The 25920-nt window shown below is 43.9% G+C and overlaps 2 protein-coding genes across 3 annotated transcripts in view; both read right to left on the reverse strand.

Annotated features, from left to right (window-relative positions):
• Window positions 1–3217: 3217 nt before the first annotated feature.
• On the reverse strand, window positions 3218–6101 carry LOC123726744 (tuberoinfundibular peptide of 39 residues-like). The gene is made up of 4 exons (XM_082957191.1): window positions 5668–6101; window positions 4407–4543; window positions 4186–4208; window positions 3218–3967 (listed from the first exon to the last, which is right to left on the reverse strand). Exons 2-4 carry the CDS (start codon window positions 4520–4522, stop codon window positions 3621–3623), a joined length of 486 nt encoding a protein of 161 aa, XP_082813317.1. The 5' UTR covers window positions 4523–4543; window positions 5668–6101; the 3' UTR covers window positions 3218–3620.
• Window positions 6102–8674: 2573 nt separating this feature from the next.
• Window positions 8675–25920, reverse strand: part of LOC106602592 (ras and Rab interactor 3) — a 46714-nt gene continuing 29468 nt past the window's right edge. For both annotated transcript variants that reach the window (XM_082974575.1, XM_014195317.3), the window contains exons 4-14: window positions 19316–19388; window positions 19137–19228; window positions 17469–18733; window positions 17098–17276; window positions 16736–16890; window positions 15794–15990; window positions 14684–14795; window positions 14341–14472; window positions 14007–14170; window positions 13706–13839; window positions 8675–13493 (exon numbers count right to left, since the gene is read on the reverse strand). In XM_082974575.1, coding sequence (XP_082830701.1) covers window positions 13274–13493; window positions 13706–13839; window positions 14007–14170; window positions 14341–14472; window positions 14684–14795; window positions 15794–15990; window positions 16736–16890; window positions 17098–17276; window positions 17469–18733; window positions 19137–19228; window positions 19316–19388 — 2723 coding nt within the window. In that variant the 3' untranslated portion in view covers window positions 8675–13273. The remainder of the gene's footprint in view (window positions 13494–13705; window positions 13840–14006; window positions 14171–14340; window positions 14473–14683; window positions 14796–15793; window positions 15991–16735; window positions 16891–17097; window positions 17277–17468; window positions 18734–19136; window positions 19229–19315; window positions 19389–25920) is intronic.

Genomic DNA, 25920 nt, shown 5'->3' on the forward strand with positions numbered 1-25920 from the left:
ATGAAAAACGATCTCCTATAATATTCATATGCTCTCTCTTTCGCAGGAAACATGCATAATCTGTTGCATAAAACATGAAAGGCCTGGCTCACAAACAACGCTCACAATACCAAATATGTGTTTAGTTGAGAGATACAGTACACGCAGTGTTTACTTGTCATTCTGATCAAGGAAAACAGAATATTTCCAGTGGCTTGGCCCGGGAATTACTGTGCATCTGCTATCTGTGATGGATGACAACATAGCAACACGTAATATTACCAGTATGCATGACTGACTAGCTCTAAATTTGAATTTTATGGGGACCACTAATATCACTCTACCCCTGCCTGTGGTATTTACTTCTATAGTATAGACACATGCATTTACCCACTGGCTCCCGTACTGTTCACTGCATCATCTGTGTAGGCTATAGGACCCAGGCTATACAGTACCATACCCAATAAGATTCTCAACTCATACTTAGTACAGTAAATGACTCTTTGGTTGCTGTGGCCCAGGAGTATGAAATGGACAACCAGCGCTCGCTATACAGTAGAGCGAGAACAAATGACTGCAATAAGAGAGGACATAGAAGAAACGATAGAGTATGATAGAGAAGCAGCATATCAGTTGAGGAGAATCAGTGGGATGCAGAAAGCAATTTAGCGTCTGCTGATTGGGTGGGTCTGCCAGGTAGTGCCGCTGGATCCGGTGATAAATAATAGTCTCTGTGAGCCTGTGTCTGCTCATCCATCACATCACAGCAGAGCACAGGCCGCGTCTCTAGGTCACTAGCTGATTCTGATACTGTGGCTACTTCCCCCTTGACAATAAGGAGGCAATACAGGAGGTCCGAGTGTGATGTTTTAAAGTGAAAGCCCCGCACACACATAAACGTACACACATGCGCACACACTCACACACACATACACTACATGACCAGAAGTATGTGGACACCTGCTCGTCAAACATCTCATTCCAAAATCATGGGCATTAATATGGAGTTGGTCCCCACTTTGCTGCTATAACAGCCTCCACTCTTCTGGCAAGGCTTTCCACTAGATGTTGGAATATTGCTGCGGAGATTTGCTTCCATTCAGCCACAAGAGCATTAGTGAGGTCGGGCACTGATGTTGAGCGATTTGGCTTGGCTCGCAGTCGACGTTCCAATTCATTCCAAAGGTGTTCGATAGGGTTGAGGTCAAGGCTCTGTGCAGGCCAGGCAAATTCTTCCACACCAATGTTGACAAACCATTTCTGTATGGACCTCCCTTTGTGCACGGGAGCATTGTCATGCTGAAACAGGAAAGGGCCTTCCCCAAACTGTTGCTTCAAAGTTGGAAGCGCAGAATATTCTAGAATGTCATTGTATGCTGTAGAATTAAGATTTCCCTTCACTGAAATTAAGGGGCCTAGCCCGAACCATGAAAAACAGCCCCAGACCATTTTTCCTCCTCCACCAAACATTACAGTTGGCACTATGCATTGGGGCAGGTAGCGTTCTCCTGGCATATGCCAAATCCAGATTAGACCGTCGGACTGCTAGATGGTGAAGCGTGATTCATCACTCCAGAGAATGCGTTTCCACTGCTCCAGTCCAATGACGGCCAATGTTTGGCATTGCACATGGTGATCTTAGGCTTGTGTGTGGCTGCTTGGCCATAGAAACCCATTTCATGAAGCTCCCGACAAACAATTATTGTGCTGATGTTGCTTCCAGAGGTAGTTTGGAACTCAGTAGTGAGTGTTGCAACCGAGGACAGACAATTTTTACATGCTATGCGCTTCAGCACTCGGTGGTCCTGTTCTGTGAGCTTGTGTGGCCTACTACTTTGTGGCTGAGCTGTTGTTGCTCCTAGACTTTTCCACTCACAATAACAGCACTTTCAGTTGACCGGGGCAGCTCTAGCAGGGCAGAAATTTGACGAACTGACTTGTTGGAAAGGTGGCATGCTATGACGGTGCCACGTTGAAGTAACTGAGCTCTTCAGTTAGGCCATTCTACTGCCAATGTTTGTTTATGGAGATTGCATGGCGGTGTGCTCGATTTTATACACCTGTCAGCAATGGATGTGGCTGAAATAGCCGAATCCACAAATTTGAAAGGGTGTCCACATACTTTTGAGTATATAGTGTACAAACAAACCCACATACACATGTACACACATAGACATACATGGCTCATCATCGTTGAAGGATATCTCTCTGCTCATTATAGCTTACCCAAGCCACAAGTCTGCCTCTATTGTCAGGAGCACATGTAAAACATGATTATAAACATTATGGGGTGAGAGAGAAAGCGGTAGAGAAAGAGAGAGAGGAAGAAAGAGAGAGGCCAGCTGAGAGAAAGCGGGGGGAGTGAGAGAAAGAGAAAGAGGCCAGCTGAGAGAGAGAGGATGAGAGAGAGATAGGAAGAAGAGAGAGAGACAATGCCCAGCCAAGGGACAGATATTTAGAGAGAGAGGGAGAAAGAGGGGGATAGAGAGAGACAGATAGAGAGAAAGACAGAGACAGACAGACAGACAGACAGACAGACAGACAGACAGACAGACAGACAGAGAGAGAGAGAGAGAGAGAGAGAGAGAAAAAAGAGAAAGATTAACTAATAAATCACAGGTCTGTCACATCATCAAATTAATGGCCCACTCGCCGTAAGTAATGGGGTCAGGCTGGTGTATTTAGCTGTGGCCCCATTTATTTTCTCAGCCATAAGTTTATTAAAATATTCAATTTTAAACACATCATAACTCAGGGTGTTGGGGGAATTGATCGTCATCTGCAGTCCAAGGTCTTGGCTAAGGGTCTGTGCCCCCTAAGACACACACACACACACACATGTACACATGTACACATACACACCACCACCTTCCTTTATCACCCTGCAGATTTGACTACCTCTCGTTTGAAGTCTGTCTCTTTCTCTCCGTCGGTGTGAATGATGCCATCGCTATACTGTTTATCAGGTTTGGGGTGAAATCCATTTAAATTCAGGCCGAGATTAAATTTGAGGCGCTTTGTAGAGCGCTGTCGGCAATACGCTTTTTAAAGGCAATATTCCCGAAGTAAACTGAAATTACAATTGCTTTCAATTTACCCTAACTCTGCTGTACATGATACCTTCCACCAGAGGGCATCAGTTTGGAGTGTAAGCTAAAAAATTTGAAAATGACTGTTTGACAAAAATCAACTAGAACATTTGAACATAGAGGAAAAACAACCATATTAATACAAGACATTATCACTTATTTGCTTTATTTCACACGCATTAATATTAACAATGTATAAAGAGTCCTATGGCAGACCCTCAGCTGTACAACAGCACCTCCCAACGGCGCCATCTTAGTGGGAGTATCTCAATGCATTTATTACGTCAATCAATAACTCAACTGGATCAAAGCAATCATATAAGCATAGGTATGTAAATCATGTGTCAAATGACGCTTTATATTCAGAGTTAATTCTTCATGAAACGTCACACAAAAGGTCTGATAAAAATCTTTATTGACTTTTAAATTCTGAGTAATTGTTTTCAAATTGTAATTAGTAGGTTATTATTATTTTTTTTAATCAGGGTATGTTATTAACATTTTCTTTAAACCACGTTCCGTTATTTATATGTAGGCTTAGCAGTCATCTTATTACTGGGAATTGACGACCAACAGTTTCTGCATGTAGGAGTTAAGCCACTTCTGTCTCTCCATAGCTGTGAGCAGCTTACTCTTCTCTCTGAACGCTGCATCATCCGCCACCACGATGTTCCTCTTCTCCTCATTGTTGGAGCCCTGCGGAGCCCAGTCGCCCAGCCAGCCCTTGGCCATATCCTCGTCCATCTGCCACTGGCCCACCACTGGGAGCCACTGCTCCCCCAGGAGCTCTGCTTTGCTCTTGGCCTCACCAAAGTATGGGGCTGACATCATCTGCATGCTCCAATCACGGAGCGAGATGGAAGGGTAGAGCACCTCCCACTCCTCCCTCTTGTTGGAGTCTCCTGGATCACTTGGAGAGGAGCCTCTGGAAGCAAAGAGTAGAACAGGATGATAGAACAATAGATCTCATTAGGAACAATAAAAACATTTCTATGGATAGAACTACCATATAAGAATAATAGTGCTCACTACCATAGAAAGATTGATCTCCGTAACATTGTGTCTCAGTCTCAAAATACATCAGCAAAACGGTAGATTCGGATGAAGGAGTGCACACTTTTGGGGAGAAGGGGGAGAAAGCTGCCCAGGCGAATGTCAAAATTGGTCCTGTTTCCACGGTCCTCACCTCGCCTCCTTTTCAAAATGTCAGAACGAAACGAGTTCTGTCCTCAAATCCTCTCCACGCTTCCCTCTGACATTTGGGAAAGGAGACATGGAGAGGACAGAGGATAGGGGACACAAGCGTTTCGTCATTATATCCAGTATATCAGGTCATACCTCTGTATGGGTCGGAGGCGTGGCTGAGGGTAGCTGGAGGTCACCAGGGTCATGGCCATAAGGGTGAACAGCAGGAGGGCGGAGCGTGAGGCAGGGGGAGGAGCCAAACCAACCATCCTTAAACCCACACGACTGGCCTGACCGGCAACACAACCCACCAATCAGAATAGCACATATTAGTTTTTTCTAATTTTACCAAACAGTACATTCATAGTCACTCACTCTGAAATAACTTTCACATTTATATTCAGTGGAAAAAATAAGAAGCTCACACACTTTAAGCTCCTACTTTACTAGCTATATACTCAGTACCTTCTCAAATCTCAACTGTCTAGCAATCAAGGAAAAAATATATAATGCAGATACACTATCAGTATACTACATATTCTCACTGAATTATAAAACAATGGAATTCTCACAGAATTCTAGAGAACCCTCATTAACGTACTGGTGCCGCATAATGAGTCAACACTCACGTCACACAATTCAGAAATCCACATGAACTGTGAATAAATACACGTGTTACCTACTCATCCCAGATGTACTGTGTTTTATACCATCTATTGCATCTCGTCTATGCCGGTCGGTCATTGCCCATCCATATATTTATATGTACAAATTCTTATTCCATCCCTTTACTTAGATTTGTGGGTAGTTGTTGTGGAATTGTTACATTACTTGTTAGATATTGCTACATTGTCGGAACTAGAAGCACAAGCATCTCGCTACACTCGCATTAACATCTGCTAAGCATGTGTACGTGACCAATACAATTGGATTTTATTTGATTTGCTATGCTAAGAAATAAGTGCTAAATTGCTGCCAATAGTATTTCTACTAGGCCTTCTCTATTTCTTCTGCTGTTGTTTTTGTGTGACTTTTCTTTGTTGCTTTTCTTCCGTCTTAAAACATAAGCAATCCCAAAGACACCAGGGAGCAGATTAAATTCATCATATTAACTAGAATACAATAAATATACATAGATTTTTTTAATAAAAGCAAAAAAAACGAACATTAACTTGAATGACAGGGCAAAATGTAGATTTCCGCCTAAATTGACATACCCGAATGTAATAATTTTTCATTAGATGGCCATAAACAATAACTGGTCATGTTGCATAGTTTCAGAAAGGTCTAGAACTCACCTTATTGTAAAAAACATATTATACATTTCTGAGCTTTACAAATTCTGAAATTAACATATTTCATAAATGAATTCAATTAAAGGATGTCCCAAGAATGTCATAAATGTTTCACTTACTTTTGTTGATGAGCAGCGCCTTGTCTCCAGTACGTTGTGGTCAGGAACCTAAGTCTTCAGCTTTTTTCTGACTTCAGGCTGGTTAGCTCTTCTGTCATACAGTGTGTTGAAGAATGTTTGGAAGTTCCTCCAGTGGTGACCTGAGTCTCCTGCCCCTGGGCTCCAGCTCAGACTCAGGTAATGTACCACAGGTGAACCGCTCTTACTGTGTGTGTGTGTGTGTGTGTGTGTGTATGGTGGAGAGATTAAGTACTCTCAAGTGTGAGTGTGTGTGCCCAGGGGTATGCTTATATACCCCTGCTTCTGACAGGGGGTAGGGATGATGTAGGGAGGGTAGGGATGGTAGATGGTATGAGATGAAAGGCCACATCTCATTGTCTCCTTTAAAACAGACCTGAAACATCATAAACAACACCGCTGGATGGATGGCCTGTTTGGTACGATTCTTAATATAGAGACAGGAGGAATCAGAGGAAGAGAGAGAGAGAGAGAGAGAGAGAGAGAGAGAGGAAGCCTAGCTTGTACCCTACAGAACATAATGATGTCTTGGGAAATGTAAAAAGTGTTTTAATCTAATAGCAGCACACATGTTGAGTCCATAACCCCGGAAGTCCTCATTCCCCGTGGTGGAATATCAGGTGGACAACATAGGGGCTAAGGGCTTGACTCAAAGGGAACCCAGAATACAGAATACTTGAGTGGTGTTTGTAGCATTAATTCTGTCTACTGCCTACGCACACCTTGGAATACGGGGAAGCAGGGAGAAGCAATGCATTGGTCTCGTTAAAATTGAAGAGTCCCTTTAGACACATGTCAAATACGACACATCACGCTCAGCAAACAAACACATACACACAACAGAAAACATGCACACAAAAAATGCGGTCTTCTGTATGCGACAACTATGACGTACCATTTACACTTCACTTTGTAAATGGTTTCTTTAGCTATATATTGGCCAATCAAATTAATAAATATGTCCAGAAAAAGCCTCATTCAAAATGTACCGTTTCAACACCTACACTTATACCCATACCTATATTTCAACATCAATTAACACCTTAGTCATAGAAGCAGAACCGGTCTGATTGATGGCCAAAGAACTGGACGTGCTCCTCTTTGTGAGACGATCAAAATGCATTTTCATACACCTGGTCTCGTTACCCAGGTGGAACTTCATTAGGTAGTCATTTAAAAATAATGGGCAGCATGGAAGGAGCTGTTTGTCAGAAGTATATATACACCTCCTTACCTGACGCTCATTATGGACAGAGCGGAAGGAAGGAGAGGTGGAAAGAAAGACAAAGAGGGGAAGTAGGCGAGATGGGAAAAGAAAAACACAGAGGGAGAGAGACAGAGATACACAAGCGGGGAACTTTTTTTCATTTGCTTAACTCATACTTAATTAACATATATTAAGTGTATTACAAATTATCTAAATTGGAACAATTTAAATACATTTAATGTCAATTTTATTTGTATTTTATTAGCTTTTAAGTATATTAAATACATTTAAAATGATCTATAGTGGGACACTTTTTGTACCCAAGTATATTCTTATTATATTAGATAAAGAGCAAAACAAATGGACTTTGAATACACCTTAAATACATTTGGTGTATGGTTCTCATAATTAGAAATATACTAAAATGGTATTCGAGTTAGAATTCCTGTATTTTCTTTATAAAAAAGTGTACTTATTTATAAATGTTTTTCAAGTATACTTTTACAAGTATACTTTTACTCATGAACCACATTAGCTATTTTAATTAGCCATGTAAACGTTACCTTGATTGACCAAGACATCTTCTGAGCCAATGTTAACATGTTCTTTACAAAGCAGTTGTGGCTGGAGCAGCAATTTACAAGTAACGCTTTTGAGAACTGTGCACAATTTGCATCTAACACTTTAGTTGTTCACATTACGGTAATGTATAATGTGCAATGTGTCAAGATTTGCTACGACAGAACCCAGAAGCAGACCAGGACAAGGTGAGTAAAATGAAGGTGAGTATTTATTGGTAGTCTTGATGTGTAATTTGAGTGATCCAGGAGACGGAGCGGCAGCGGAGGTGAGTTGAGAGTAAATGGGTTGATCCAATGAAGTCACTGTATCCACCGACGGCCAGGCAAGGGAGTTGAATGTTCCGGGAGAATGACTGTAGACAGAGTAAACGGGAGTGAGTAACCAGTAACAAGCACAAAACAACAAAACTAGCTCAGGAAACATGAGGCTGAGACGCTGGCACAACATACTGTTCGTTGCTAACGATCCAGCAGGGAATGGATGTCAGCTCAGGGTTTAAGAAGAGGTGATGATCAGGACCAGGTGTGCAGAAGGTTGATGAGATGCAGGTGCGGGTAATAAATAGATTTCCCGCCTAACCTCGTTGCCTGGCAACCAGACAGGTGCGTTCAGGAACCTAACGCAACACTCAAACAAAAACAGTCATCTCAGGCAGAAACAGACTCAGGAAGCGGGATTCCTGACACAATGTGTAATTAAAAGTACAACATTATTCAGTTTGAAAATGACCAAAACATTTGAATACTGCAGAAAAGGATGCTGGGAATATGCACATGTTTGTGCACATGCATGAAAGTATACTTTAAATATATTTTGTGGACATTTAAGTTAAATATTATTTTTTGAAAGTATACTTTAGTATTCATACCTCTTGGATTTATTGGGATTGGGATTAAAATGTATTTAATTGTAATTTTTTGTCAACAATCTACACAAAATAATGTCAAAGTGGAAGATTTGTACTTTTTTTTTTTAATTGATAGAAATTAAATAACCAAAATATAAAATATATATAATGTTACTGTCACTCCTCGGTTTTCTCCCATCACAGCCATTGAAGTCTGTTTTACAATCACCAATGGACTCATGGTAACATTCCTATCATGACTCAGGATGAAACCCAGATGCAGACACTTGAGGCAGATGGTTCAAGTCTCAGAGATTTAGTGAATATACAGGGGCAAGAAACAAAAAAAGAGACCATGTTTATATGCGGCTTTATTAACTCAATGATATATCTTTTTTTTTACATTGTTTGCAAACTGATATGTGACACGTATTAATGCCAAAATAACATGCAAAACAGGCAGCAACCCCCCAAAAAAAAAAAAAAATGTTGTTTGAAATTCTTTGCTAAAAATGTGGGTCTGAAAACAGGTGGGGCTCTGCCCTTTGACATTACAGAGTATTTTGTGTTCAGAGTATGTTGTGTTCATTGTTGACAACAAATGACAATTAAATCAATTTATTCCCACTTTTTAACACAATAAAATTTGAAGAAATACAAGGGGTATGAATACTTTTGCAAGGCACTGTACACTTATAGTTTACATGATCACTGCAAAGCTGAGTTTCATGAAAAAAAACAATGCTTCGTCCAACTCCAAGTGTATTTTGAATGAATACTAAATTACAAATAAAGCGATTGAAATTGAAGAACAGTTTTAATGAGTGTGTTTAAGTTTAATGATAGTGAACATATAGTATTTTAATATTTTATTCTATTTAACTAGACAAGTACATGTTTCTAAAAGACTGAAAAAAACAATTAATATAAAGTACACTTTTAACTTTTAAAAAGTGTGTTGAAGTGTAAAATATTATATACTCGAAAAATACATCTCGTATTTGAAGTATATTATTTAAATGTTTTGTATATTTACAGTTGAAGTCGGAAGTTTACATACACTTAGGTTGGAGTCATTAAAACTCGTTTTTCAACCACAAATTTCAACCACAAAACCAACAAATTTCTTGTTAACAAACTATAGTTTTGGCAAGTCAGTTAGGACATCTACTTTGTGCATGACACAAGTAATTTTCCCAACAATTGTTTACAGACAGATGGTTTCACTTATAATTCACTGTATCACAATTCCTGTGGGTCAGAAGTTTACATACACTATGTTGACTGTGCCTTTAAACAGCTTGGAAAATTCCAGAAAATGATGTCATGGCTTTTGAAGCTTCTGATAGGCTAATTAACATAATTTGAGTCAATTGGAGGTGTACCTGTGGATGTATTTCAAGGCTTTCTTTCAAACCCAGTGCCTCTTTGCTTGACATCATGGGAAAATCAAAAGAAATCAGCCAAGACCTCTGAAAAAAATTGTAGACCTCCACAAGTCTGGTTCATCCTTAGGAGAAATTTCCAAACGCCTGAAGGTACCACGTTCATCTGTACAAACAATAGTACACATGTATAAACACCATGGGACCACACAGCCGTCATACCGCTCTGTCTCTTAGAGATGAACGTATTTTGGTGCCAAAAGTGCAAATCAATCCCAGAACAGGAAAGGACCTTGTGAAGATGCTGGAGGAAACGGGTACAAAAGTATCTATATCCATAGTAAAACTAGTCCTATATCGACATAACCTGAAAGACTGCTGAGCAAGGAAGAAGCCACTGCTCCAAAACCGCCATAAAAAAGCCAGACTACGGTTTGCAACTGCACATGGGGACAAAGATTGTACTTTTTGGAGAAATATCCTCTGGTCTGATGAAAAAAAAAATTGAACTGTTTGGCCATAATGACCATCGTTATGTTTGGAGGAAAAAGGGGGAGGCTTGCAAGCCGAAGAACACCATCCCAACCGTGAAGCATGGGAGTGGCAGCATCATGTTGTGGGGGTGCTTGCTGCAGGAGGGACTGGTGCACGTCACAAAATAGATGGCATCATGAGGTAGGAAATGTATGTGGATATATTGAAGCAACATCTCAAGACATCATTCAGGAAGTTAAAGCTTGGTCGCAAATGGGTCTTCCAAATGGACAATGATCCCAGGCATACTTCCAAAGTTGTGGCAAAATGGCTTAAGGACAACAAAGTCAAGGTATTGGAGTGGCCATCACAAATCCCTGTCCTCAATCTTATAGAAAATGTGTGGGCAGAACTAAAAAAGTGTGGGCGAGCAAGGGGGAGATCTTGACAGAAAGAGATGTGGAATGTGTAAGATTGCGAGATATAGGGAGAGCGAGGGAGGCCAAGAGAAGCAACGTGATGAGGTGTAAGTAGTAAACGAGAGGCCACCTTACAAGGACATGCTGGGGTCACACTATTCTAAAATGTCCTTACAATGTCATTGTGTCAAGCAGAGCAGGGCTAAGATAGTGTCATTGTTACAGAAGTAACTAAGGGCCTGGCACGAAAAATGTAGTCCTGAAAAAGAGAGAAGAGGAAAAGGGAAAGAAGAAGGATAAGGAAGTGAGATGTGTTTGACTCACCTCGTTTCAACACACACTCTTATGACGCCTCCATAGCCTTAACCTCAACCTCATTTGTCTCTCTTTTTCTTCCTCTTTTTATCGCCCATGATCTATTCACTGTAAGCTTCTCTGTGCTGTCTTCTTACTGTTGTTAGCTTCATCCAATCAAATTCAAATATACATTTCCAAATGGAGAACAACATAAAGACACTTCGAGAAGATTACAGAGTGGCATTGCATAATACCAATTCGATGATTCTGAAACCATGTCGTCTCTAAATCTCTGTATTGCATTGCATAGAGGATCCAACATATTGCATTGCCTTGTACACTTTATGCAAATAGGGATTCAACCAATTGAAATTACGTCAGTGTGCTGCTGACAGTACAGCTTCCTCCACTGTCCCTGCCTCTGCTCGTACCAACCAATTAAGCTATAAAAAAAGTTTTAATTTGATAGTTCCATTGGCGACATTTCAAGCTAGCTGTGGAGTGAGCTTTCGGTAAGTTCTTAAAGCTAAAATCCTTAGTTGCTACATCCATTTTTGGACTTTAAAATCAATGATATAATACCCATTGATTCTTGAAGAATATGACGTATAAATGCTTCATGAGCTTAGATCTATTGTCAAACCCCATCAGAACCCTAAATAGAAGCTTGTTTTACTCCATCGGTTATAAACACTGTAAATGTAAACAAACACTGTGTAGCCTCAAAACATGGTTACAACTATACTTATGACATCATGGATGGTCAGTCCTCGCATCCATAGCTCTGTCTATGAATTTTGAGAGTGGTTACATTTCTCCAGTCCCATCCCTCAGCTTGTTAGCAAAACAGAGGCGGGGTGCCTCTTTGTTATTGCTTCAATTAAGGACTCTGTTACGTGTGCAAACTGATAACCTCTTAGACGTCATCTAGCGTACTCTCCCTCTCCCTCTCTCCTCATCGCTCCACCTCTCCATCTCCTCCATCTCTCCATCTCTTTATCTCTCCCTCTCTCCATCTGACATACAGACAACACACCCCCTCATTTCTTTGTACCCCCAAAACGTCACAGACAGAAAGACATCACACATGCACTCACCAACACAAATAACCTGGTATATCCTTGTCCTGTCTCCTTTTGTAAGTCAATATTTCACTTCATTCCGATTTTTTTGAAAGCAACCCAATATGACATCATTTTCCACCGAATTCTACATGGGTAAATTAGGGATTTTGTTATTCAGTGTGTGGATCAATTCTATTGATACCACATTGGAATTTCTGAAAGGATAAGAAAATGTATATCCAGCATTTCTTCTCCTGATACGTCCACATAAAACAGTTCGCCTATGAAAAACGACACAATTCACTTATCAAATGTGAAAAACAATAAAAGACACATGCTATATAAAGTCACGGTGACAGTTTAATTAATTACAGTATAATATGGCTTAGCACCATTAACCAACGTAAACCATGAGCGCCTGGCAGACTTAATAAGGGAATTGCGTTTCACCTTAATGTATGGTATTATAACAGATACCTTCTAGAATGAGACATCAAAGGTTCTTTCAGGACATTGATGAAACCTATCCACAGCACAGCAGTAAGAGTATACCAATCCAGCAGAGCAAATATGGATATACAGAGAGTAGCAGTCTTTCTTGGGCATATAAACCCATTCAGATAATATTGGCAAGGATATTGTCATGCAAAATTCAATTAGCAAAACCATTGAACAGCTCATTGTCTGTCTGAACTGTTGAAGACGCGTAAAGTCTGTTAAATATGAAAATGAACACCGACCAGACAGGATACATGGTAGGCGGCCCAAATTAGACCCTATTCCCTATATAGTGCCCTGTGGTCCCTGGTCAAAAGTAGTGCACTACATAGGGAATAGGGTGCCATTTGGGATGGAAACCGAGTCTCCTTGTCCTGATCCTTTCTCTTTTAATTATCCATGCCATTGTACCCTTTCAAACTAGAGGAGGACAATATCCCTTTATCGTTGCAGCTTTGGTCAACCTTGCAGAGACTCACTGAGCAAGATGAGTCAGCGTAGAAGTCATACAGAAGCGAAAGTAAACTTGAGTGAAATTTAGACCTGAGGTCCTAGGTGAGGTGAAGGTTCTCTTCTTTCACAAAGTCTCCACATGTTCTCAAACCTGAAGATTGTATTGTATTGAAGATTGTATGGTTTGGCAGAACGATCATGTCCATCTTGGAGTCCATTTTGCTCCACTAAAGAAAAAATCCATGTCTCGTTTAAAATGTCTGTTCTGGTTGAGGAGGATGCCATTGCATTCCCTTGGGCAGCTCCTCAATCATTTGAGCTTCGTCTAGGCCATGCATGCATGCATCACACACACCTTAATATCATATCTCGATCAGACTCTTCTCCTCGTCAGGCTCTGTCTCCGCTGTGGGCGCTGGCTCCTCACTCTCTGCCTCCTGCCCTTCCGACTCTGTCCTTCCAGGCCGGTAGACAAAGTGGTACTCCTTGCGGGGCTCACTGTGGTGGAAACTAGACTTGATGGTGAGGGGGAACTCCTCCGGGGCCAGGGGCTGGTAGTGGCCCTCAACTAGCACACTCAGGCTGTGGAATAGAATAAAATAGAATCGATACTTTATTGTCCATTTTGTGAGAAAGAGAAGTGTGTCTTTTGCCTACATCAACCATCCCAAAAGCATACACATACAGTATTGACAGGCACAGTGTCAGCCACAGAGCAGCATGCCTGGATGGAGATGGAGTCGTTTTTAGGGGTTAAATGCCTTGCTCAAGGGCACAACGGCAGGAGATTGTACCTGTAGAACTCTGGCTCCAGCACCTCGAACTTGTCAGCACACTGGGCACACAGGTCCTGGGCCGTGGTGGTGGGGAGAACCCTCAGGGTCTTAGTGTTAGACCCCGCCTCCAGGAACGACACATTGATGAAGTCCTGTAATGGGACCAGAGCAAAAAGCGGGAGGACATCAGATATCATAGGAACAAAAATGTCATAGTGACAATTACAATTTCAAAGAATAGTTATATAGTCATAATTATCCAATATCCCAATACTGCAGTGACATATTGTATTGTATTCATATGGTGGTCCAAACTGACCTGTACAGATGAGCGTGACACTCGGGCCTTGTTCAGGGTGCGTCTCTTCTCCCAGCGGTGGATAGAGTCCTGGATCTCCAGACTGAGCTGCTGTGTCACCGCCTGCGTGTCATAGTTCTTTATGTGCTCCAAGGCTCCATACGTGGTCGTCAGGTAGTAGGAGCCTGGTGACACACACACAAAATATAGTCACTATTAACAGTGGTACTATCTGTGTGTTTGGGTACAGCAGTTAGTATGTGTGTGTCCGCATGTGTGCTTGCGTGTGGTCTGTGTGTGTGTGATCTTGTCTGCACCTATGTGTGCGTGTGTATGGCATTTCGTTTCTCCCTACCTTCTCCTAGCTGCAGTGCAGGGTCCATCAGCTCCATCATGTACTCTACATCCAGTAGCAGGAAGGCCATGTTGCTCCTGGCCAGGACGTACATCAGCACTGGCAGGAAGTCATCTACACCATAGGATTTTCCTGTTGTCAAGTCAACCGCCATCCCAATCAGTTCACGTGACAGTCAGGTATTTGTAGACGTTGGTGTCGTCAGGCAGTAATGATCACTCATCATCAACTTCATTCTGCACTCTTATACTAGCCTTGATTTCCATGCTTTACTAGCAAACATGACAAAGATCATTATAATTTAACCACCAAAATCTACCCGGCAACAAAGACAGTGCCTCACCTGGGCAGCCTATAGACATGGACTCATAGATGATCTTGCAGGTTTTGAGGAGCAGATCAATCTTCTTCTGAGGAGAGTACTCAAGGTGGAGGGTCATCAGCTTCAGCTGGATCTTAGATAGATAGATAGATAGATAGATAGATAGATAGATAGATAGATAGATAGATAGATAGATAGATAGATAGATAGATAGATAGATAGATAGATAGATAGATAGATAGATAGATAGATAGATAGATAGATAGATAGATAGATAGATTTCATCCCCTTGGATTTTTGCACATTTTATGTTACAAAGTGGGATTGAAATAGATTTTTAGCTGCAATATGTAGCTTTTTGAGCTACCTGACCAAATTCACATCGAAATGTGTGTAATATATATGTCATTCTGATTGAAAGCAAGTCTAAGAAGTAGTAGATCTGTTCTATGTGTGCTATTTTTATGCTTCCCTTTCTTAAGTTTCATTTTTGCGGGGTCTTTTGTACACCAGCTTCAAACATCTGAAAATACAATATTTTTGGTTATGGAAAATATATTTCACAGCGGTTTAGATGGTACAATGATTCTCTACACTATACTTATCACATATACTGAAATTAAGAGAACTATTCCAATTCTAGCCATGATCCCCAACACCTTGACAGAGCTTGAATTTTTTTGTTTAAGAATAATGGGCAAATATTGCACAATCCAGGTGTGCAAAGCTCTTAGACACTTACCCAAGAAGACTTACAGCTGTAATCACTGCCAAAGGTGATTCTAACATGTATTGACTCAGGGGTGAATACGTATCTAATCAAGGTATATTCGTGTTTTAGTTTTAATTCATAATTCATCTTCCACTTTGACTTTACAGAGTATTTTGTATAGATCACAATTAAATCAATTTTAATCCCACTTTGTAACACAATAAAATGTGAAGAAATCCAAGGGGGTGAATACTTATGATGCCCAGTATAGGTATGTACTTTATAAATCCCCGAGGGGAAATCCACATCGGACAAAAACACACAAGACAAAAAGTCAGGAGCCATAGAAAGTGATCAAGGGGTCAAAACAATGCACTGCATAGAGAATCATGTGCAATTTCAGATGCAGCCCTGTCTACCTTCTCCATGACAGGGATCTCTGGAACGCTGGTGGTGACCCCCAGATCTGTGGTGGTGGTGCCCAGGACCACACTCTGGTTCTCCCTCAGTCTCTTCAGACCGCCCCCCCTGGAGTGGATGTCCTTCAGGCCGGAGTAGACAGCCTCCCGCAGAGGCTTCAGCACAGCCTTACACAGAGCAGCTTCCATAATCACCTCTGGAGAGGAACAAGACAAAAAACACTGGCTAGAAATCATTGGGGAGAGAGCATGTTGCGGCCACAGTTAGTCTTCTGTGCAGTGCAAAGAGTAAAGGGGGAAACTAAAATGTGGCTACTCAATGCTGGCTGGTTATTATACTCTCTATGCAAATATGGAAGCCCATTAATTAAAGTGTTTCTGCCAACTATTGTCATTTTGCCTGCAGTTATACTGTAGTTCTTTATGGGGAAAGATCTATCCAAATGGTTATTAATTCAGTATGAATATTATCCTCCCTTTAATATATATTGTATTCTGTATGTACACTGTGTAAGAAAACCTGACATTCAGCATTTCACGCTGGAGGCAAAATAAGTTGTATATCAAAGGGGACCTCTTGTATACTAGCAACCCAGTTAAGCCATCAAATGTCAACGGTGACAACCCTGACTAACAACTATGTCTTCTGTCCCTGTTGTAATTTGATAGGTGCCACTACAAAGTCTAAATGACCACGCACAAAGAGAAGACTGTTAATGACAACTGCCTCCTGTTTGACAGGGAATAATGGTAACATAACGGGAACATTTTTGCCCAAAATCTTCAAATGAACATGCCCACCACCATATTCAGTGTCAAACAGGACAATTAAAGTAAGGAGCAAGTGGAACTTTGACCGTGTAAGAATGGAGATTTTTAACGCTGGGTATTGACAGATGAATGTCGAGTATATCGAGGAGAATTATGTAAGTAAGCAGGTACCTAGTTTGTCCTCTGTGTAGACGTTGGGCTCCAGTAGGTTCTGCAGCTCAGTGCTCTGGATGAGGTAACTCTTCAGCTGGGTCATCATCTGCCTGATCTCCTGCAGCAGCTCAGTGCTGCAGCTGTGCTTCCCCATGGTCTCCAGAATATACACCCTGGAATAGATTCCTTAATTAGTCGATTGAGGGTTTCTGAAGTGATATATTTTTTTTTTTTATGCCAATTTAAGTGACATTTTCCATGGCTGGACAGAGATATGAGTTGTAATGAACAAGATTCTGCTTTGAATGAAAATATGTTTGGCCCTAATCAGGCCATCAACTAAGCGATTCTAAAAAAACTTGTGTTGAACTGATCCCTACCTGTAATCCTTCACCAGGTTCCCGAAGTAGGAGCTCCCGTCCCGGGACAGTTCCACGATCCTCTTCTGCAGCTTATGGTCAGCGCTCATGAAGTTGGTGAACACACTGGCGAAGTTGACCATGGAGAGGCGTTGCTTGGCCCGGTCCAGCATGATGGTAGGGGACCTTTTCATTGACACCTGGGGTTTGTTGGTTTTGAATGATAAGTATTTTATTTTACAGGAAAATGTAATGCAAATTCTCATACAGTAAGAAAGCTACAGCAGCAAATGAAGCTTGTAGTTAGGATAATGTTAGTTACACAGCTGAGCTGCATAATAATGTTATGGGGAAATAAAGGTTGAATAAATCAATAAAATGAATATATATACTTTGATATTGTTGGTCCCAACGGCCCCTCCAGCCTGACTGGCCACCGTGTCAGCCTCCTCCTCTGTGCTGCTGGTAGAGTAAGAGTCATGGTCCAGTGCAGGGAGGGCCGCGCCACCATCAGGGGCGTACAGGGACACATCTGCCCCCCTGGCCTCCCTCACCTCCCCCTCAGCGATGGAAATGGCCCTCCGGGCTGGCGAGGGGATGCTGGAGGTCTGGGGGGTGTCTAATGATGCATTGATTGAAAGAAGTCCTCCACCTATCACGTCTGGGGAGAGAGTTGTAGTGGGCGTGGCCTGGGAGGGCTTATTCTTTCTGGGAGGCGGGACTGGCGGTGCGGCCCTCTTCGTCAGAGGGGTTGGTGCAGCCACGCTGACAGCGTCACTGCTGTTTGAAGTCTCTGATGTCCCTTGCCTCTGCAGTGTCTCTGTCTCACCAGCATAGGGCTCCACTCTTAACTCCTCCTTCTCCTCTGCCATGTTGGTGGTGCCGTCGGTGCACACCAGCGAAGCAACAGGAACTGTGCCAACACTGCCCTCCTCCTTCTCCTTCCTCTTTGAGGGTGTGGTGAGGGTCAGGGTGCCTCCTTCTGGCTGGGGCGGCTCCTGTCCTGGGGGTGGGGGACGCTTCTCTGTGGGCATCCGCCGTAGGGGCACAAGTGGTATCCTGTGTGGTGGTGGCCGGGGTGCTGGGTGCTGATGTCTAGCTGTTGCTCCGTGTGGTGACAGAGGCTGTAGAGGCTGAGTAGCTGCTACTGAGTCAGTGGCTGTCACTGACACCTCTCTCTCTGAGAAAAGTTGAGAAGCAGCTCTCTCTCCCTCCCCACTGCCTTTGCTGCTGTTTCCTTCTCCTTTCTGCCCTAACTTGGCTGTAACTCTAAGAGGTGTGGGTGGTGAGCGTGGGGAGGGGGAATCAGACGTCCCTCTGTTCCCATGCTTGGCCCCCTGTGACAGTAACAATCCCTCAGGGACATTAGGGGGTCGGGGTGGGGGGCGTTTGAACTTGAGGGGTACTTGCCCCTGTCCTTGGCCTGGGGTGTTCAGGCTCTGGCTCCTGAGGATGGGAGCAGCGACGGGAGTGGAGGCCTCCAGGCTGCTGCAATACTCCTCAATGAAGATGGGGTTAACGTACCACAGCCGCTCGTTACCGGTCCCAGCAGACAGATGGATCTCACAGGAGGAGCTGTGACCCTGGCCCTGGCCTACTGGTGTGCCCCTTTGTCCTGGCTCCTCAGAGGAACTGTTCAGCTGAGAGACCCAGAAATCTGACAGGAGAAACTGAGAGTTACCATCACACTATCACTAGAGAGCTGAACCCCAAACGGACAGTTCCATCATTAGACATTCATGTTACTCTTATGTTCAAAATATGCTGCTTCCTGATGAAGAATCAATCATTACAATGAACAAAAAGCATCAGAGAGAATGTAAACTGGTCTTTGTTGAATCTGGAGGGTTGTGTTGTGTGGCTATTAAAGGAGGAAGCTCGCCGTAATATATTCAGTACAGGACACTTCACTGTCTGAATATCTGCTCACTCACACATTAACACGGTTGTCACACTTCCTCTCTATTTCACCAAAAGGCTCCTGCACTTTTTTTTATCTTACCGTGAGATAATATGCTGCTACCCCATAGACACACTTAAGGAATATACATTCAAAGTACCTGAGCCTAACGTCGATATCATCTCTATATCTTCATATTTGGTTGCCTGGACGATGACCTCAGGCAACCTCAGAGTGAAGGGGAGAATATCCCTGGAAGATAATTCATCATTATTCATTTAGAACAAGTGAATATTTTGAGTGCCAGGCTGTAGGATATGAAGGATAGTCTTGTCTTACCGGCTGACACAGTAGAAGGAGATGAGTTTGAAGATGGTGTCAAAGACCAGGACAGACCCTTCCAGGTAGATCACTGTTACGGGATGGAAAGGGTGTTATAACGCAAAACTGCATCAATATTGACACTGTATCAATACTGATACTGTATAAATTCTGAAGCAACTTACAGTCATGCATGTATACATGTTTCATTTATGGGTGGTCCTAGGGATCAAACGACACACCCTATTATTTTTTTATTATTTTTTTTTACATTTGAGTCATTTAGCAGACACTCTTATCCAGAGCGACTTACAGTAGTGAATGCATACATTTCATACATTTTTTTTTTCTTCTGTGCTGGCCCCCCGTGGGAATCGAACCCACAACCCTGGCATTGCAAACACCATGCTCTACCAACTGAGCTACAGGGAAGGCTACCATGGCATTACAAGCGCCATGCCGTACCAACTGAGCATCACAATGATCCCTTAATCATGTAGTAGGGACAGATTGGGGCTTGCACACATGATTTAGAATCTCTCTCTCTCTCTCTCTCTCTCTCTCTCTCTCCTCCTCTCTCTCTCTCGTCTCTCTCTCTCTCTCTCTCTCTCTCTCTCTCTCTCTCTCTCTCTCCTCTCTCTCTCTCTCTCTCTCTCTCTCTCTCTCTCTCTCTCTCTCTCTCTCTCTCTCTCTCTCTCTCTCTCTCTCTCTCTCTCTCTCTCTCTCTCGTCTCTCTCTCTCTCTCTCTCTCTCTCTCTCTCTCTCTCTCTCTCTCTCTCTCTCTCTCTCTCTCTCTCTCAATGTATAACTATACTATAGTAACTATCAATGTGCAAAGTGAAACTTAAACCCATCCAAGCCACAGACAATCGCTATTTATAGAGGGTAGAAAACTTTGAAAGTTGACAGAGATGAGCAAAAGATAACAGCTTTGTTACAAGCACTTCCCAATCCACATTTACTGGACGTAGCTGCAAGGACGTGCATACCAAGTGCATTTCATGCACTCCTTGACAAATATAGATTCTGAATATGCAGCTATTGTTATACTGGATAATTTACATATCTGGACATCTCTCTAAAACACACACACACACACCTACCTGGACTCAGGGGTAGACGTAACATAGTAAACGTAAATCGGCGACATCCCAATTATACTGTATGTTGCGTTTTGTATGGTATGTATTACGGATTAGGGTCTAGTTATGTTTGGTATGGTTATATAAGACAGAAGGTTACGTAGGGCAAAAACTAAAGTAGGGTGGCCTGGATTCATATTTACTATGTTGTGTAGTCTATGAGACCAGGCTGCACACACACACAAACACACACACACTTGCCGACACTGCGGCCGAGGTCTGGTAAGCTCAGAGTGTCAGGAAGTCCTGTACTGTCGACATACAGCCCAGAAGAGCAGGGGACAGGAAGTTAATACCCTCAACCTCCCCTCTCCACCACAGAAGTCACACATGTCACATAGAGCAGCTGTAATAATGTGTTCTGTGTGTGTGGATGGATGGGCTAGCATCATGGGTTTCTGTGTGTGGATGGATGGATGGGCTAGCATCATGGGTTCTGTGTGTGGATGGATGGATGGGCTAGCATCATGGGTTCTGTGTGTGGATGGATGGATGGGCTAGCATCATGGGTTCTGTGTGTGGATGGATGGATGGGCTAGCATCATGGGTTCTGTGTGGATGGATGGATGGGCTAGCATCATGTGCTCTGTGTGTGTGGATGGATGGGCTAAGCATCATGTGCTCTGTGTGTGGATGGATGGATGGATGGATGGATGGGCTAGCATCATGGATTCTGTGTGTGGATTGATGGATGGGCTAGCATCATGTGTTCTGTGTGTGGATGGATGGTTGGCCAACATCATGTGTTCTGTGTTGTGGATTGACGGACGGGCTAGCATCATGTGTTCTGTGTGTGGATGGATGGATGGATGGATGGATGGATGGATGGATGGATGATGGATGGGCTAGCATCATGTGTTCTCTGTGTGTGGATGGAATGTGTGGATGGATGGCCTAGCATCATGAGTTCTGTGTGTGGATGGATGGGCTAGCATCATGTGTTCTGTGTGTGTGTGTGGATGGATGGATGGACAGGCTAGCATCATGGGTTCTGTGTGTGTGGATTGATGGCCTAGCAATCATGTGTTCTGGTGTGTGGATGGATGGGCTAGCATCATGTGCTCTGTGTGTGGATGGATGGATGGATGGATGGGCTAGCATTATGGGTTCTGTGTGTGGATGGATGGATGGGCTAGCATCATGGGTTCTGTGTGTGGATGGATGGGCTAGTATCATGTGTTCTGTGTGTGGATTGATGGATGGGCTAGCATCATGGGTTCTGTGTGTGGATGGATGGATGGGCTAGCATCATGTGTTCTGTGTGTGGATGGATGGGCTAGCATCATGGGTTCTGTGTGTGGATGGATGGATGGGCTAGCATCATGGGTTCTGTGTGTGGATGGATGGATGGGCTAGCATCATTGGGTTCTGTGTGTGGATGGATGAGCTAGCATCATGACTTCCGTGTGTGGATGGATGGATGGGCTAGCATCATGTGTTCTGTGTGTGTGGATGGATGGATGGATGGATGGATGGATGGATGGATGGGCAAGCATCATGGGTTCTGTGTGTGGATGGATGGGCTAGCATCATGTGTTCTGTGAGTGTGGATGGATGGATGGGCTAGCATTATGGGTTCTGTGTGTGAGGATGAATGGATGGGCTAGCAACATGTGTTCTGTGTGTGTGGATGGATGGATGGATGGGCTAGCATCATGGGTTCTGTGTGTGGATGGATGAGCTAGCATCATGTGTTCTGTGGGTGTGGATGGATGGATGGATGGGCTAGCATCATGGGTTCTGTGTGTGTGAATGGATGGGCTAGCATCATGGGTTCTGTGTGTGTGGATGGATGGATGAGCTAGAATCATGGGTTCTGTGTGTGTGGATGGATGGATGGATGGATGGATGGATGGATGGATGGATGGATGGGCTAGCATCATGTGTTCTGTGTGTGGATGGATGGATGGATGGATGGATGGATGGATGGATGGATGGATGGGCTAGCATCATGGGTTCTGTGTGTGTGGATGGATGAGCTAGAATCATGGGTTATGTGTATGTGGATGGATGGATGGATGGGCTAGCATCATGTGTTCTGTGTGTGGATGGATGGATGGGCTAGCATCATGTGTTCGGTGTGTGGATGGATGTGTGGATGGATGGATGGATGGATGGGCTAGCATCATGTGTTCTGTGTGTGTGGATAGATGTGTGGATGGATGGCCTAGTATCATGTGTTCTGTGTGTGTGGATGGATGGATGGATGGATGGGCTAGCATCATGGATTCTGTGTGTGGATTGATGGATGGGCTAGCATCATGTGTTCTGTGTGTGGATGGATGGTTGGCCAACATCATGTGTTCTGTGTGTGGATTGACGGACGGGCTCGCATCATGTGTTCTGTGTGTGGATGGATGGATGGATGGATGGATGATGGATGGGCTAGCATCATGTGTTCTCTGTGTGTGGATGGATGTGTGGATGGATGGCCTAGCATCATGTGTTCTGTGTGTGTGTGGATGGATGGATGGACAGGCTAGCATCATGGGTTCTGTGTGTGTGGATTGATGGCCTAGCGTCATGTGTTCTGTGTGTGGATGGATGGGCTAGCATCATGTGCTCTGTGTGTGGATGGATGGATGGATGGGCTAGCATTATGGGTTCTGTGTGTGGATGGATGGATGGGCTAGCATCATGGGTTCTGTGTGTGGATGGATGGGCTAGTATCATGTGTTCTGTGTGTGGATTGATGGATGGGCTAGCATCATGGGTTCTGTGTGTGGATGGATGGATGGGCTAGCATCATGTGTTCTGTGTGTGGATGGATGGGCTAGCATCATGGGTTCTGTGTGTGGATGGATGGATGGGCTAGCATCATGGGTTCTGTGTGTGGATGGATGGATGGGCTAGCATCATTGGTTCTGTGTGTGGATGGATGAGCTAGCATCATGACTTCCGTGTGTGGATGGATGGATGGGCTAGCATCATGTGTTCTGTGTGTGTGGATGGATGGATGGATGGATGGATGGATGGATGGATGGGGGGCAAGCATCATGGGTTCTGTGTGTGGATGGATGGGCTAGCATCATGTGTTCTGTGAGTGTGGATGGATGGATGGGCTAGCATTATGGGTTCTGTGTGTGAGGATGAATGGATGGGCTAGCATCATGTGTTCTGTGTGTGTGGATGGATGGATGGATGGATGGGCTAGCATCATGGGTTCTGTGTGTGGATGGATGAGCTAGCATCATGTGTTCTGTGAGTGTGGATGGATGGATGGATGGGCTAGCATCATGGGTTCTGTGTGTGTGAATGGATGGGCTAGCATCATGGGTTCTGTGTGTGTGGATGGATGGATGAGCTAGAATCATGGGTTCTGTGTGTGGATGGATGGATGGATGGATGGATGGATGGATGGATGGATTGATTGATGGATGGGCTAGCATCATGGGTTCTGTGTGTGGATGGATGGACTAGCATCATGTGTTCTGTGAGTGTGGATGGATGGATGGGCTAGCATTATGGGTTCTGTGTGTGAGGATGAATGGATGGGCTAGCATCATGTGTTCTGTGTGTGTGGATGGATGGATGGATGGATGGATGGGCTAGCATCATGGGTTCTGTGTGTGTGGATGGATGAGCTAGAATCATGGGTTATGTGTATGTGGATGGATGGATGGATGGGCTAGCATCATGTGTTCTGTGTGTGGATGGATGGATGGGCTAGCATCATGTGTTCGGTGTGTGGATGGATGTGTGGATGGATGGATGGATGGATGGGCTAGCATCATGTGTTCTGTGTGTGTGGATAGATGTGTGGATGGATGGCCTAGTATCATGTGTTCTGTGTGTGTGGATGGATGGGCTAGCATCATGTGTTCTGTGTGTGTGGATGGATGGCCTAGCGTCATGTGTTCTGTGTGTGTGTATGGATGGACTAGCATCATGTGTTCTGTATGTGTGGATGGATGGACTAGCATCATGTGTTCTGTGTGTGTGGATGGATGGCCTAGCATCATGTGTTCTGTGTGTGTGGATGGATGGGGTAGCAACATTTGTTCTGTGGGTGTGGATGGATGGCCTAGCATCATGTGTTCTGTGTGTGTGGATGGATGGCCTAGCATCATGTGTTCTGTGTGTGTGGATGGATGGGGTAGCAACATTTGTTCTGTGTGGATGGATGGATGGGCTAGCATCATGTGTTCTGTGTGTGGATGGATGGGCTAGCATCATGGGTTCTGTGTGTGGATGGATGGATGGGCTAGCATCATGAGTTCTGTGTGTGGATGGATAGATGGATGGGCTAGCATCATGGGTTCTGTGTGTGTGTGTGTGGATGGATGGATGGACTAGCATCATGGGTTCTGTGTGTGGATGGATGGATGGATGGATGGGCTAGCATCATTGGTTCTGTGTGTGGATGGATGGATGGGCTAGCATCATGTGTTCTGTGTGTGTGTGTGGATGGATGGATGGACTAGCATCATGGGTTCTGTGTGTGGATGGATGGATGGGCTAGCATCATGGGTTCTGTGTGTGTGGATGGATGGGCTAGCATCATGGGTTCTGTGTGTGTGGATGGATGGATGGATGGATGGATGGGCTAGCATCATTGGTTCTGTGTGTGGATGGATGGATGAGCTAGCATCATGAGTTCTGTGTGTGGATGGATGGATGGATGGATGGATGGGCTAGCATCATGTGTTCTGTGTGTGTGTGTGTGGATAGATGGATGGGCTAGCATCATGGGTTCTGTGTGTGGATGGATGGATGGATGGATGGATGGATGGATGGATGGATGGATGGGCTAGCATCATGGGTTCTGTGTGTGTGGATGGATGGATGGGCTAGCATCATGTGTTCTGTGTATGTGGATGGATGGATGGGCTAGCATCATGGGTTCTGTGTGTGGATGGATGGGCTAGCATCATGTGTTCTGTGTGTGTGGATGGATGGATGGATGGATGGATGGATGGATGGGCTAGCATCATGGGTTCTGTGTGTGTGGATGGATGAGCTAGCATCATGGGCTCTGTGTGTGTGGATGGATGGATGGGCTAGCATCATGTGTTCTGTGTGTGGATGGATGGATGGGCTAGCATCATGTGTTATGTGTGTGTGGATGGATGGGCTTGCATCATGGGTTCTGTGTGTGTGGATGGATGGATGGATGGATGGAATGATTGGCTAGCATCATGTGTTCTGTGTGTGTGGATGGATGGATGGATGGATGGATGGATGGATGGGCTAGCATCATGTGTTCTGTGTGTGTGGATGGATGTGTGGATGGATGGCCTAGCATCATGTGTTCTGTGTGTGTGGATGGATGGACTAGCATCATGTGTTCTGTAGGTGTGGATGGAGGGACTAGCATCATGTGTTCTGTGTGTGTGGATGGATGGACTAGCATCATGTGTTCTGTGTGTGTGGATGGATGGGGTAGCAACATGTGATCTGTGTGTGTGGATGGATGGACTAGCATCATGTGTTCTGTGTGTGTGGATGGATGGGGTAGCATCATGTGTTCTGTGTGTGTGG

The sequence above is a fragment of the Salmo salar genome, chromosome 01, assembly GCF_965601325.2.
Source record: "Salmo salar chromosome 01, fSalSal1, whole genome shotgun sequence".
Classification (NCBI taxonomy): domain Eukaryota; kingdom Metazoa; phylum Chordata; class Actinopteri; order Salmoniformes; family Salmonidae; genus Salmo; species Salmo salar.